Below are 15,684 nucleotides of genomic sequence, written 5' to 3'. Positions count from 1 at the left end.
CTGGACGCCTGTGTTTGTTTGCCCGTATTTTGAACTTTCATTGGACTGCTTAGAATGTGTGCATTTGTTTCTCATGTGTGTCCAAATGTAATGTAACAATTTTGGAATGACACTGCTCCATGCAATAAATAAGAAAACAAAACCGACAGTGGCTGAATCGGTTAGCGTTGTGGTCTCGCAACCCCGAGGCCAGTAGCTCGTATCCGCAGCCCGACAAGCAATTTCATTTTTGCCCGTCTTGAGTTTTTTCGTACGGCAGCACCAACACCGACGCCGACACGAGTGGGGCAACGCAAGTTTCGCTTGAAAAGTGAGCGGCATAACGGCCCTCGACTATTTACGCGTTGACAGTCGATGCTAAAAGGTCGCAAAGCACTTGTCCGGCAAAGCGTGCGTCTTACAGTACGCCAAGCAATACGTCACTTGCAAGCGCACACTCACACACTGATGATCTACTGACCTCACATTTCGGGGACATAAAAGCTGGTCGTATCTTGACGGCTCGGATCAGAAAATCACCGTCGCTACCAGGGAGCGAGCGAAATGAGACCAGGCGCGGCATCAGCAACTCTGCTGATCGCGTTCGCGATTTTCCTTGTGTCACAGGCAAATGATCTCTCCTGCTCAGAGACAACCACTGACGTCAGCGCCGAAGAGGAGCTCAAATTCTGCGGTATGGCATTCTCCTGAAATTAGTTCCGCTTTAACGTTGTGAGTATATTAACACGTGTACTTGTTTATCCTTTGTCGAGTGATCATCTTTCACCGGCTAACAATGTTAAACGTTGTCGCTCAGCACAGGACGCGCCTGCATGTATCGGAAGTTTCTGAAATGTTAACGATGGTTTGTCCGTTGTCGGTTGTCACCGCAACTTATCTAATCCGATTGTATGCGCGACGCGCATTGTGTAGTACTTTCTGAGAGACACGTGAGTACCAGTGATTACGCTGGAACCTTCGACGACTCATGTATAAAAGTCGACGCGCCTGACCCGCTGATCGAATTTTTGACGATCGCCGACTCTGCTCGCCGTTACCGTTATGCTTGAGTGTTACTTGTTTTTGTTGCAATAAAACTTTTTGTTAGCGCCAGTTGGTTCATAGCGGAAAAACCTATACAAAAGTTTTACAGCAGCAAATTCTTGCGCCCGTGCTGTGCACTTGTGTCTTCTTTGTCTGTGTTTTTTGCGCTGCTCGTCAAGGTTACTTGTTTTGCTGGGCAAAAGTTCGCCCAATGAAAAGTTAAATTTGTAACTCACAGTTTTGACACTGTGTTCATGGAGAAAGAAATTCTGTGTCGCCCTTCATCGTCACTACCACGCGGCAATGTGTAGCAAATGCAGCCTTTTGTGTTTCGTGAGTCCTCCTTTCACAGCGAAGCTGTGTAGTATAGCTTTCCTCCGGCGGTGGTCAATGTCCGCGTCCGTCTACGCTTCGCGTCGACACGAAAATATTTTTTGTATCCAGTTTCTCGCGAATGCTCTGTAGCTCTCAATCTAATATAGGCCTCTTGCAAACAATTATACTGAAACTGGCCGCTAATATGACTCCCTCATTATGCTGAGTTTCATTTACTTGTCGTAATTAGTTCGTTCACAGTGAAGTTCTGAACAGTACAGAATTCCCGTCTGCTGTCAATACATGACCATCTACGGAGGGAGTATGGTTACAGAAAACGGATGTAACTCTTGTTTTATCAAAACTATCGCGAAACAAATTATGTGACAATTAGCCACTAAGGCAACTCTATCATTACGCAGAGCTTCATCTGCTTTTCATAATTACGTAGTTCTCATTGAAGTTGTGAATATTGTGGAATTCCCGTCAATCTGCCGTGCGGCGCTACTTGCACACGTCACTACTTTTAAAGGAAGAAAGGGGCTCAGGATTAATTTTAGACACCTGGGGTTCTCTAACGTGCATCTAAATCTAATTACACAAGCGATTACAGCATGTTTCTGTGGAGGGATCATGCTACATCTGCACAGCGTCTAGGAGAGACGCCGTCGTGGATGGCTTTTGATTTTGACCAATCGGTTTCGTTAAGGTGTCCCAATGATTTCCCTAGCGACTTTGATATCCGCACTCATGGGCTACCGCAGCAGCTGCAAATCGAGATGTGCTGAAGTATTAAGATAGATACATGGATAAGTTGGTTTTTCACCTTGAGGCAAAAGGCACGACAGGAATTGTGCAAACTGTATCTGTGTCATCGTCCATTAGCATGCTATGGCCGAAACTGCTCGCAATATAACGTCACATTTACTGGCCACCGGGCCATGAACACGTTTGGGTGTGACATATCAGACACGCACCCAGGATTTTTTTTGGGGGGGGGGGGGGCAACTCAAGGTAACTTTTCTGTGCAAATGAGGGGGTGGGGGTCTAAACAAAGGTTGAACTAACGAAGAAACAGCGATGCGCGTGAACGTTGAAATAGGAGGTGACAACTGAACGCATCTCGAGTGAATCGGGCGGGCACCTAATCGATGTGAAACTGGCCTTGACATACCAAGAGATGCCGATAATTACCGCCATCCAAAAGGAGTGAAAAAGGCAGCATAATGTCGACCACTGAGTAGCTGTCAAGTCGCAAGATTGATTTGGCGGCGAGGAGTGGTGCCGCAGGTAGGGGGGCATATGCCGCTTAGATTCGGAAAAAGGGGGAGGCCGGGCCCCCCGCCCCCCCCCCCCCCTTCACTGGGTACGTGCCTGTGACATCTACAAGATGTCTCAGCAAACACTTTCAAAATTTTTCAAAAATTGTCTGTGGCAGATGGCACAATTCTAGTCCATGAGCCGGTTTACTCGAAGAGGCGGACATTACTTGAACAAAAAATGAAATCCATAATCAACCAATTAACAAAAATATCCTTAATTAAGTTGCTAACTAATTAAGTACACAGAACATATACAACGAGGCGTGTTTGCTTGAGGCGTTGTTCGTCATTGCTTATATGACATATGATAATGTTGAGCATTGCTATTTCGTATGGCACATCGCATCGCGGCAGAAGTGTTCGCAGAATTTTGAGGCTGTACGTGCCAAAACCATAATCTGATTATAGGGCACGCCATAGTGGCGGACTCCAGATTAATTTTGATACCGTGGTGTTCTTTAACGTGCACCACCGCTTTTGTATCTAGCTCACGTCGAAATCCGGCTGCCGCGGCGGGGATCGAACCCGCGATGTCGAGCAGTGCTATATATAGCCGCATAGCTATCGCGGCGGGCGAAGAAATGTTGATTTGACGTGCGACCGCTTCCGTGTGTCGCCTAGACCGCACGGTGATTTAATACGGCTTTGCAGCCGCACGCCCTGTGTCAGGTGTACGCTTGACAAATTTGCATGGTGTTTATTTTTCAGAAACAGCACAAATGTACAGTACTGTACCTCCAGTTTGTCAGCATTTCCTTATCTTTGCACGTCGCCTTTTCCCTATCTCGACCTTCCCCCCTGTATGGAAACTGCGAGCGAAGAGTGCCAAGGCCGTTATTGACTCGTTTCGCGAATGCCGCCGGTTCTAGCCATTCTCTGCCTCATCTCTCTGTCCCCTCTCGATTAAGATGAACAAGGACAGCAGTACTCAACCTTCAGATGCCCCTATTCGCAAGGTATTTTTTATGCGTTCTTGTACCATTGAAAATTCCATTGAATGCCTTTGAGGTGCTCGTTTATTATTCTCAAATACCCAATGTAAACCCTCATCGCGCAATTCCATGATGTCCTGGCGGCAGGCCACCATGGCGTGTCGCGCAAGTATAACCACGCTGATTCATTTGGGTTGGCATACACTATTTTGTTCGTCGTTACGTCGCCACATATGAACTCTGCCCGAGCTGTCGCCCATCTAACCTGATTGCCTTCTTCAGACTCTTGATATATACCATACGAGTGCTGTTATAAAGTTATTTTTCAACTGACTCGGCCCTGTCCCTCTGTTTGATTCCACAAGGTGCGTGTCTATCGCTGTGGTTACCAAATACACCCAGCGGAAAGCTACCACTCAAGCCTTTCTGGCCACGTGAACAACGAAGATGCAGGCTTTCTTCGACACGGAGTTGATGTTCAATATGGCGATCCTCGAGTACTTTTCGCGGACTTAGCACACCGCTTTCTCTCCAATTCCATCGCTTACACTACACGCTCGTGCCATACACAACAGAAACATGCAACGACCTTAACGGAGTATCAATTACATGCTAGTAGACAGGCTGTCGGTGTAGTACATTTCCGCTGATCGCCGGGACAGGGACGTGGCCCTGTCCTTCGTGACATTCGCGTGCAGCTCCTCGCTCTCAACACCGTTTTTTATTCATCACTTTTTTTTCCTCGACAGGAGCATACTTCATTCTTTCTGAATATACTTTCGGCTTTAGATGCGACTGCTGAGAAGGCTTTAGATGCTCGTGGTGACGCGCCCTGACTGACCACACAAGCGAACTAAATCGTACCCGCTTATCCGCTTAACAGCTGGACCAAAAATGTTTATGGGGCAGCCATACCTTGATCGCCTGCTCAGCACCAGAACCAGTTGTGCTTGTCAGTTGACCTATAGTTGTGCCCTGTATCTAAGTCCATGCTGTGAGCCTGGAGACTTACTATATATGTACTTGACCCCTACATCAAACCAATACAGTGCATGACTTCCTTATGTATCTGTCCCTTAGCCCCTCTCTATCAACGACAGCTACGCTTTAAGATATAGCAAAAAATAAATAGACATCAAACTTTCAAGCGCAAAAACGGATGCGCACTGTAGGACCTAGTAACGTGTCTGTTCCTTTTGTGTTCGCTTTCTCACCGGTGTAAATCACTGTAGTGTAACTTTGAGATTGGCGGTTGTTTTACTCATGCGTCGTTCTTCCAGAAGCCTCTTGTACGAGCAGCAATGACTTTTCAGCATAGTAAAGCCAGATAATATACAGCTCATAAGCAATAAACTTGTAAGGAATTATAAAAATCTTCCAAAATTACACAACGATGGTCTCGAATCCGGCAACATTGATGCCTTCGTGTAGCATGCGTGGGTTTATTGACCAGTTGCTTTCCCACAAAAATATCACGTACTCGTGACGCCAGCGGCAGAAAGGATGGTCCACATCCGCCGCCAAGGTTTGGGAGTAGAGGGAAACATAAATACCCAGGAAAGTGGATGGGGAAACGGCGCCGTGGTAGCTCAATTGGTCGATCATCGCACGCGTAATGCGAAGATGTGGGATCGTTCCCCACCTGCAGCAAGTTGTTTATTCATCCACATATATTTCCATTAATTTAAAATTTCTTTTAGTAGTAAATTCATTTAGTAAGTACAAGTGATTTTCTCTAGATTGTCCTTGGTGTCAATGTTTCTTGGCTTCTTATATGATTTCCAAAATTAATATATTATGTGATTTGAAACCATAACGTTGGAGGCTGCCAATAGTCTGATTTTAGCACGCAGACTATAATGCTATACCTAATGGCTTACAAGAAGCATCATTTTGCTCAAATGTATTGCCTGAATTCCAACATGCATCAAATGTACAAAATAGCAGTGCGCTGTGTCCCAACTTCAACGCCAGTCTTTCCTGTGTAACATTGACGATATAACAGTTGTTCGCAGATTCATTCTTTACCAGAGCAGAAACTGTGGAAAACGTGGTAGGAATGGAACTTATTTTTATTTATTCAGGTACTCTCAAGGCCGAGAAGCGTTACAGAGAGGTGTGGTATATATTGTGAACAAACATAGAATATATATATATATATATATATATATATATATATATATATATATATATATATATATATATATATATATATATATATATATATATATATATATATATATATATATATATATATACACAAGAGCGGATACACTTGATTACAAATAAATTTTCTTCAGTTGCAGTTTTGAAGCATGCAGGTACTGCAAGGGAAACGACGGAGGTATACGCAGGTGATTCCCGTCGATGCTGGTGTTTGGAACAAACGATTCGTAGTAACGTTTAGTACATCGATTCGGCACCCCAACTTTGAGATGATGATCAACGCCCGATAATATGTCATGAGGGGCAGTGAACAGAAGTTGTTTAAAGTTTTCAATGAAGTAATAAATTTTATCAAATACGCATAGTCGGACTTGGTGGCGTCGTGCAGAAAGGTCAGGAATATCTAAAGTTCGTTTCATCTGTAAAACACTGGAATGGCTCGAATAGTTAGAGAGAGTGAAGCGTGCAGAACGGTCCTGAAGTGATTCTAGGGACGTGATTAATGATCTAGTTGGGGATCCCAGAAAGACGAGGCATATTCTACCTTTGATTGGTCTAGGGTCTTGTATAGTAGCAGTTTTAAGGATACTGAGGCTTTGGAAAAGTTCCTGCGAAGGAAACCAAGTATGCGATTGGCGATGTTAATAATGCATTCGGCATGCACGTCCCACGAAAGGTAATTAGTGATGTGAACGCCTAGGTACTTGTACGAAGTCATCGTAGCTTGAAGGGAACCATTAATAATATAAGAATTGGGATTAGAATCGATCACAACCATGTTATTCTCATTGATTTACACTTGTTAGTTAGCGTTCAGTTTCATTTGCCAAGCGTCGCACCAACGAGAAATGTCATTGAGATCAGATTGCAATATGCAGGCATCAAATAAGTTTGTAATTTTCCTGTAAAGTACGCAGTCATCAGCGAATAATATATGTGAACTGATATGAGGAGATCATTGATGTAAATGAGGAAAAGAAGGGGCCCGAGGACGGAACCCTGAGGGACCCCTAACGCCACTGGACAATAATGGGAATTATGTTCATTAGCTATCACATATTGTGTGCGAGTGTGTAAAAAACACTCTCCATTTAATAAAATTGGCATCAATATTAAGCGTGTTAAGTTTGAGGACCAGTAGTTTATAGGACACAGTGTCAGAGACCTTAGAGAAGTCTAAAAAACTGCAATCTACATCTAGTGATCAGTCTACAGCTGCTAACAAGTCGTTAGTAAGTGCTATTCATTGTGCTTCACAGGAATGGTGTTTTCGAAAACCATGCTGAAAAAAAGAAATAAATCTGGTTAGTCTCTAGAAAAGTAACTAGAGGGCAATAAATTACATGCGCTAAGTTTACAACGTGCTGATTATAGATAGGGTCTGTATAGTTTAGTGGAAAAATGACGTCACCTGACTTGTGCACCGGAACCACCTTGCCCACTTTCCAGTCTCCCGGTTGCATGTTCATCTGTAAGAACTGAGTGCCGATAGAGGACAATATGATAGAAGAGTATGTTTCAGTGCTTGTAAGAAATTTGAGTTATTATCAGCACGAACGGATGACGACACTTTTGCATGACGGATAAGATTTCTTATCCCGACCCAGTCAACAGTAATACGTTCCATTTGAGGAAAAACCGAAGTATTAACGGTAGATAATACGTTAAGAATAAAGGACAAAAAAAGTGCAGAGCCTTTCCACCCTCTGAAGAGGGAAGTCCAGTGAAGCTGGCGCTATTGTTGGCTTTGCTATCTTGGGGTTTTGCTATGTTGAGGATTTGATACGCTGAATTTGGCTATTATGAGTTTAGTATTGGGCGAATAACGAGACATCTGCTCAAAGGTCCCGGTTGTCATCATTTATTTCGTGACTATTGTAATCATTGCCTTGAGATTACTGTGGTACACGGCAAATGGTTGTACTTTCACTGCGTTAATGTTGCACGACTGGTGACGAGTGGTGGCATCTGTTAAGCACGAGGTCCCGGTATCGAATCCCGGCCATGGCGGCCGTATTTTGATGGGGACGAAAGGCGAAAACACCCGTGAACTTAGATTTAGGTGCACGTTAAAGAACCCCGGGTGGTCCAAATTTTCGGAAACCCCCATTACAGGGTGCCTCTGCACCAAATCGTGGTTTCGGCATGTAAAACCCCATAATTGTTTATTTTTTTTTTTACGGCGGCATCGGCCAAACACTTGAGGCCGAAGCGCTCCAACTTGAAGGCAAGTATCCACGCCCCATCCGGTCTGCTCTCATTGACACTGAAGCCTCCCACAATGACGGTGGATGCACTGTTGGCGGACTTAATCTTCCCGAAGACATACACCATGAACGTTTCGATCGCGACACGTACCGCACAGTATCTTGCTCCACGTCTTCGGAAGAGATGCACTGCCGCAACGCACCCGCTGCCCACTTCGTGCTGTTGCAAGCTGTTACACATCACGCACGCCGCCAACCGTGGCCAAGACAACAAAAGACGGTCACACACGATTGGTGGATAGAGACATTGACGTTTTATTGTAGCGCGGCTACGCCAATCACGGTGCGCGCTCTAGTGCACCGCACAGGTAGCCGCCGAAGAGCGCGCGCAGCGGTACTGCGCAATGTCGTGAGAGCGACGGCGCTCGTGGCGAGGAGTATTGGCCTCGAGCTCCACCACTGGAAAAGCTGGCGCCACCGTCGGCGTGACGTGCTATTAGGGATCACGCACGCTCTACTATTCAAATTTAGTTTAGTTTTAATTCTAAACATACTGGAAACCGCCTGCTTCTTGGCCAATCCCCCATAGTGGTTATGCGCCAGTGTTTGGAAACTTGTAAGACAAGAGTATCTGCCTGGCGGTCTGGCTCCAGTGTAAATACAGGGTAAATAGACTCTTTTGTCTGTGCCTTTCCCCACGCAACATTTTGGTGGAGGCTTGCGATCACCGTCCTCGCCACGGAGCTTAGCAGCGGTCGGTACATCCAGCTTGTCACCATGGCTCCTGCTGAAGAGACCGCGTCAGCAACAGCTGCGGCTCGTGAGACTGATCCAATTGGCACGGTTGCCCACCATCACGACCCTGGTTTGATTTCTGGCCTGGAGCTACACGACGTTAACGAGTGGATCAAGCTCTATGTGAACGCGTCAGTGCTATAACAGGTGGGACACAACGATTATGCTCGCCAATGTCATCTTTTATACCAGCGGCACCTCACGCGTGCGGCTCCAAGCGCATCAATGCGAAATAACCAGCTGGGCCATGTTCAAAGAAAAGCTACGTGAACTATTTGGCGACCCCTTTGGGCGCAAGGTTGCAGCGAGAAAAGCTCTTGCGACTCTTGTTGAGACATATCTATTGAGCCGTACAGCGTCGATCACACTTGTCTAGAGTGGCCCGAAGGCTGCTCCGCACTGCGCCTGCGACGCCTAGCGACAAGCGCCGGGTTCGAGATGTGTTGGCCGTTAGCGCCAGGCGCGTGGAAGCTGCGGCATTCGCGGGCGGCCAAGATACAGGCCTGCGTGATTTGCGGGTCGCGAGCACCGGCTTTTTATCACTGGACGAGCACTGCCAGCTGAGCCGCGAACGTGACACGGCTAGAATGCTGCGGCCTGTATCTTGGCCGCCCGCGAATGCCGCAGCGTCCACGTGCGTGGCGCTATCGGCCAACACATCTCGAACCCGGTGCTTGTCGCTAGGCGTCGCAGGCGCAGTGCGGAGCAGCCTTCGGGCCACTCTAGACAAGTGTGATCGACGCTGTACGTTTCACAGGTCCAAGACGTCTTGGCTCTTTGCCGCAAAGCTGACGACACTATGTAGCACATTAAGTGGCTAATATACTAAAAGGAATCGCTGACGACGCTTTCACTTTGCTCGTTTTCGGCAACGTCTCGACTACCGACGCCATCGTAAACGAATGCCGTCGCCTCGAACCAGCTAATTAAGAGCCGCCGTACCATGCACCACATCACGTGCCTACCCAATACTGCTGCTACGTCGACATGTAACGGTCGTCCGCGTCAGCCCACCAGCTGTGACGATGTAACCCGTATTGTTCGGAGCGAGCTCGAGGCCGCCTGTTCGGCAATTTTCTCCGCGACGTCTCCCGATTCGCCAGCGCATCCATGATTGTCATGATTCAGGCTGTTGTGAGACATGAATTTAACTACATGGATCTCAACTCCATGTGTTCGCCGACTCAACCCAGCGTTCCCCAGTTCTCTCGCGGCCCTCCTCTTCTCCGGCAGTCCTTTTCCGCCGCATAGCGCAACCCGTCCGAATGGCGTACCCCTGATGACAAGCCTATCTGCTGCAACTGCTGTCGCATCGACAACGTCGCTCGTCAATGCCGCAACCGATGGCCACCACCCCCTCGGACATATGCCGGTGCTTATTCCCGCACTTTTGAACCTACTGCTTCCTATGCTACCCGCCATGAACCCACTGCTGCTGATGCCCCAGCTCTGAACCTTCGCTATACGGCCGCTCGCCTTCACCTCGACGCCATCAGTCTCGTTCACCCCCAACTACGTCGCTTCTCTTCGCCGCCTATCGCCGCCCGCACCCAGCAGGAGAACTAGGCACTGCAGCTTCTGGAGGTGAAGCTGCGTCGTTGACCCTGCCCTCAAATCATCTGCTTCAAAGATTTAGCGGCGCACTGATACTAGATCCATTCAGGTCATTCTTTCAACTCATGTCTCCATGGCTTGCTCCCGTGCTGACCGGCTGACCGGACCATTCTTCTAAACCCACAAGCGCACACCGCCTACGACACCTACAATATCTGTGCAGTTCTCTGAAGGCTGCCCATCCTCTCCCTCCCTCGACAGCCCCCTCCCCCGCTCTATTCCCCTCGTCTTCCAACCCCGTCCTTCCCGCAACGATGTATACAAACGCCAAATGACAGTACTCATTTTATTTTCAGCCTCTTCCTTTACAGCTAGCCGACGACGACGACAGCAGGTAACGTCACCTTACCAACCCGCCGAGGATGGCAAGGTCGCCTTTGACAAAGATAGGCCCACCTACCAAAACGTTGGCCAGCCTTTCCGCGGCCCTTTATTTCTATTTGAGTAACTTCTATACTCAGTGTATTACTCCATCGGTCGGCCCCCTTCTTGATTCTGGATTTTTATCTGCCAAAGGTGCTTTTTTTAAAATTCAGTAAGCTCTAAAAAACACCGTATCCTGTGGTATGCTATTTATGAGCACTAATCATTTAAGACATACAGGTGCTCACAAGCACTTTCGCATAGCACGTTAAGATAATTTTCTTGCCCGGTTTAACCTTTTAGCCTTGTTAACAAATTAACCGCGACTGAACTACTAATAAATTAGTTTATGGTTAATCGACTATATCTACACGCTCTAAGAAGTAAGCCTTTCATCGCAGCTTTTCAAGTGTGGTTAAAAAAACAATCTGAGTTAGGTGATTACAAGTTCTATTTGTGTGAGAACTCCCCAATTACATAATAACCACATTGTATAGCTGGACAAAGAACACATCGAGTATAATTAAAGGCCGTCTGGAGGGCGCAGGAACATGAGCATTTACAGAGAACATGGGATGAATCAAAATGGCACATACGGCAATGACAACGCGTAACAGCATTGAAACAAGGCACGAAGCACAGTATGTATGAAAACGGAAAGAAAATTTACCGAAGTTACAAAGCCTTTAAATTGTCGACTAAGAACGCTGGCGGTCGCTGGCTACGACTACGATATCAGAATGGCTCCAATCGAGACGGATACAAGTTGGAACTTATTCAAGCAGCAGCAGCTGATTAAGAAAGATAACAAAGGTGATAATTACGCCAATGAATAAATATGAAGTAGATTTCTTACCAAAAATATTCAGGAGGGAACAAAGTATTCACATTCACACTAGCATATTTAAATATTTGCATAATAACATATGTAATAGTACAGACAGCCAAGCATGTGACGACCGCAAAATGCCGCAAAGGGCACTAAATAGAATATATTATATTTGAATAAAGGAAAATTATGTCCCGTTGCCAGGACGTAGGACGGGGGCAAAAGTGAGTGGTGGACCTGAAGCTTTGACTTTATTATTTCTGTGAACTGTGGCCGCTTTGCCTGAGACTCCTTTGACTGAAAGAACTCGGTAGTTGGTCAGACAAATTAGCCCTGTATCTCGAATTCCCCATGTTTCATTCTCGTGAAAGCTTGCTAAAAAAGGTTTTTAGTGCCAGAACTTGACATGTACCCTCTCACAAATTGCTTTACCCTTGGTAATTGTTCAGAACCTAGTAATTATTACAAATTTATTAGATATTTTTCTCTGTTCTTCTACATCTAGATGTCCATTTCACGGCAGCTCAATTACTTCTAATTGAAGATAACCTGGTAGTGCACCCACATCACAGCTAAATGGATATTGGAACATTTGTGGTTCCTTCTTCCTGTCATCAAGGTCAGATAATCGCTCCCAAAATTGTGTTTGCAGATCGCCGAGGATTCATTTCGCAAATACGGAAGGAAGAGCCGTATCAGTCTCCGCAATGATCCTTAAACAGGAGCTGAAATGCCCCCACTTTACATTATGCACGATCCTTTTCAGAGAACTGCAGTTTTGTCCTGAAGCCTTTTATGTCTATGTACAGGTCATGAATGAGGTATTCTTCTCCTTGCAGCTTCCCACTGAGCTTATCCGTGAGGTCCATTAAGAAGCAAAATTCCGATTTCTAAGGATGCTCGTGAGTGAACAGTAGTGGCTCCTGGCGATCCTTCTGTGCAACGAACTTTTCATTTCTTCCTTAAGGTTGAAGAAATTGGACAAGACCTTTTCGCAGCACATCCATTGAACTGCCGTGTGATACGTCGAACTCAGATTCTGTCGCCCTGAGAAATTTACGGACGGATCTGATGGTGATTGACACCGTGCGACCTCGTGACATCAGCAGCTGAACAACAGGTTTCAGAATGCTGGGCATGCCACATATTTCTCAAAGAGGGCCTGCTCGTGGTGAAACCGTGTAAAAAACATTGGCTTTGAGAATCTGCTAACTTCAGTAGCTTTTATTATTGGCACTCACTACGGTGAGTGGGCCTGTCATAAGAGTGGGCCTGTCATAAGAGTGGGCCCGTCATAACAGTCTATACACTATTATGACGGGCTCCCTCACAGTGTAGTTGTTAACGTGAGGGGGCCCCTTTTTATTCAGTTTTATTCAATATTCAGTTTCGCTAGCCAGTTGTTGGGCCTGTCTCCCTGGGGTGCCCAGTAACAACAACGCGTCATTATCAATTGGTCTGCGGCCGCTAAAGCGGCATCTACCTAAGGGCCCCACTCCCTCGTTCTGGCCTACGCAACGGGTCGCTTCGCTCCCCTTGTCATCAGCACTCCGTTGTCAGGCGTGGTGGTGAAGCATAGGACAAAAGAACAAGTACTGTAGAAGTCAAACGAGAAAAATAATAAATAATGCAGCAACTTGAAATTATAAAAAATATTCCCACGACGTGATTCGAAGCCGCGACCGCACAATCATGAGACCTAAGCTTTTGCACGGCGTCATAAAGCCACACGGAAATGCACGCTATTGCACAAGTTCTGCATCGGCTTCCTGTTACCGCAGCTATAGTGGAGGGCTCCCTCACTGTAGTCAGTTCTTTTATTTACCCTACGAATCATTCCTTTAATTCAGGACATGTTTTCCTCCCGATCAATTGTGACAGATCTTAGTTTGCCTCACTGCAAGCTGTACGCGGACCATAGGTCGGCAAAGTCACTCATAAATCGACTCACTCAGGCTAAGACCGACACGTGAGTCCGAGTGAGCCCGGCATTGCTTACGAGGCAGGCCTTTATGCCGCACAGTGCCAGAAAGAAAGGACAGAGTTCTATCCTGAGCTGCCAAAAACGCACGCTTGAGTCGCATGCACGTTCGCGAGCATGCATGCAAAAACACAAAAAAATAAGAATTTTCACATTTTGAAAGATGTCTTTAGCACAGCTTATCCTTAGGTAAAATACTTCCAGCCCTATCAAGATCGCGCTTTATACTTATTTGTTTCTTACAAAACATTGCGATGCGCAGGAAATAAAGAACTTTCTTGTATGTTTAAACGTATGTATGGAAATGATCGGGCGGAACAATTCCCCGGCTAAGTACGTCAGGCCAACCCCGCCTGCAGCTATACCAACACCATCTTGGGCATATTTTTTTTTTTCTGGATGTTTAGCGCTTGCAATTCGTCTTCATGTGCTATACAGGGTGTCTCAACTATCACGCCCCAAGATTTAAAAATATGCACATGCCACGTAGCTGGACAGAAACAAGGTAATATTGTTTGCCATCGCTTGGAGATACTCAGATTATTTTTTTGCATCCAGCCTGATTACATAATTAGACTTACTTAATTAATCAACTTCTCAAATATTATAATTAGATGAAAAGTGTCAATGAGAAAATTGTAGAGCAACGAGAAAAACTCCTGATACAGCTCTCTGCTGCTCAATACGTGCTACATAAAAGCGTTTTTCCGAGCATGAAAGAAGCCAGCGAATACACGCAAAATTGCCGCCGACTGCATGGCCGCTCGAGGCACTATAACGAAGTTTGTGCTAAGAACTTTCAATACCGAAACTATTCGAAAGGTCTACTGATATTAGTCGAGTTTCTACCATCCCGAGCCTAACGTAGGTTGCGTCGCGGCAAAAGAAAAAAAAATATCTATATATTCCTGCGTTTAAGATTTGCTACACGACGATGCGAAATTTTCAAATAACCTCAAAAACACAGTGAACAAGCAAAGAACTAGACATACTGACAACCCATGAGGGTGTCACTCATCTCAAGCATCAAATGCTCTTGATGTGCTGCTCAGCAATTTTTCACGCCGTATTCTGTTTAAATTAAATTTGTGTTTACATGTTGCGCAGCTTTTACACGCATTTTTATTATTTCAGATAACAGCACGACTACCGAAGAAAAGAACAAGACCTTGGAGTGCGTGCTCGGCCGAAGCGGAGAGGTACAGTTTTCTAGCGCAATACTTATGTCGGGCAATAACCTTATCGCGAATCCGGAAGCCATACTTATACATTGCCACATGGTGAAAACATACGCACCACAATTTAAGTGAAGCGCCTTATGTTAAGATAGCTACGGGTGATTACAAGTTACCCTCCTCCCTAGTCATGTTTTTCCTCCTGAACTCGTTCGCCCAGCGATCGGAGCTAAGCTCCGCTTCACTGTCTCTGCGTCATGATGCGATGTCACGTCGTCTACTTTCAGTGTCTTGGACACAGCGCGAAGCCTCTCTAGTTTCTCCGCTAGCCGCCTGGCCCTCGATCACCGGCGAGAGCTATCCAAGCGCTGCAGCGCGCGTTTTGAGCGTTCTGCTTCGACCCCAGTTTCGATTGTCGTTCACGTAATGGACCCAGAGCTTGAGGAGCGGTTGCGCCGGTCGATCGAGCAAGGAGGTGGGTTTTCTACCATACAGAGATATGCCAGCCTCTATATACCGCGAACGTTTCCAAGATTTTCAGGTGGTCCTAAGACATAGATACTTGTGCGGCAGTGCCCAAAGATGGTATAGTTCTGAGGTCGTGCACGACGACCTGCATTGTTTGTGAGCTTACCTTCGCAACAGGAAACAACTAAGACGGCAGAGTTTCGGCTCTAAGGGGAAAATCATTCATGCTGTCGCACAATCACTGCACGAGCACGGTATTGTGGTTGGAATGCTCCGGCGTGAGGTGACGGCCGCAAACGCGTAGATGCTGGCGCCGACCGGATACCGACAGCCCGATGCGCTGCAGCCACTCCGCTCGACTGTTGCCTTGCAGAGGGACACGATGTCGCACTTTGACATGTCACCAATCGCCAAATTTGCAGCCCACAACGAAACAAGGGCGATTCATGGTGCTCGCGAATAAGAAACCTCGAGACCAATACTGACCGCGCTGC

The 15,684-nt window shown here is 46.4% G+C and overlaps 1 protein-coding gene across 1 annotated transcript in view; it reads left to right on the top strand.

Annotated features, from left to right (window-relative positions):
* Nucleotides 1-526: 526 nt before the first annotated feature.
* The window catches only part of LOC139056161 (uncharacterized), a 61,368-nt gene continuing 46,210 nt past the window's right edge, over nucleotides 527-15,684 (top strand). Inside the window, exons 1-2 of the mRNA XM_070534140.1 lie at nucleotides 527-673; nucleotides 14,682-14,746. Coding sequence (XP_070390241.1) covers nucleotides 544-673; nucleotides 14,682-14,746 — 195 coding nt within the window. The 5' untranslated portion in view covers nucleotides 527-543. The remainder of the gene's footprint in view (nucleotides 674-14,681; nucleotides 14,747-15,684) is intronic.

This window comes from Dermacentor albipictus, chromosome 1, assembly GCF_038994185.2.
Source record: "Dermacentor albipictus isolate Rhodes 1998 colony chromosome 1, USDA_Dalb.pri_finalv2, whole genome shotgun sequence".
Lineage (NCBI taxonomy): Eukaryota > Metazoa > Arthropoda > Arachnida > Ixodida > Ixodidae > Dermacentor > Dermacentor albipictus.
This window is presented reverse-complemented; position numbering and strand designations above follow the sequence as displayed.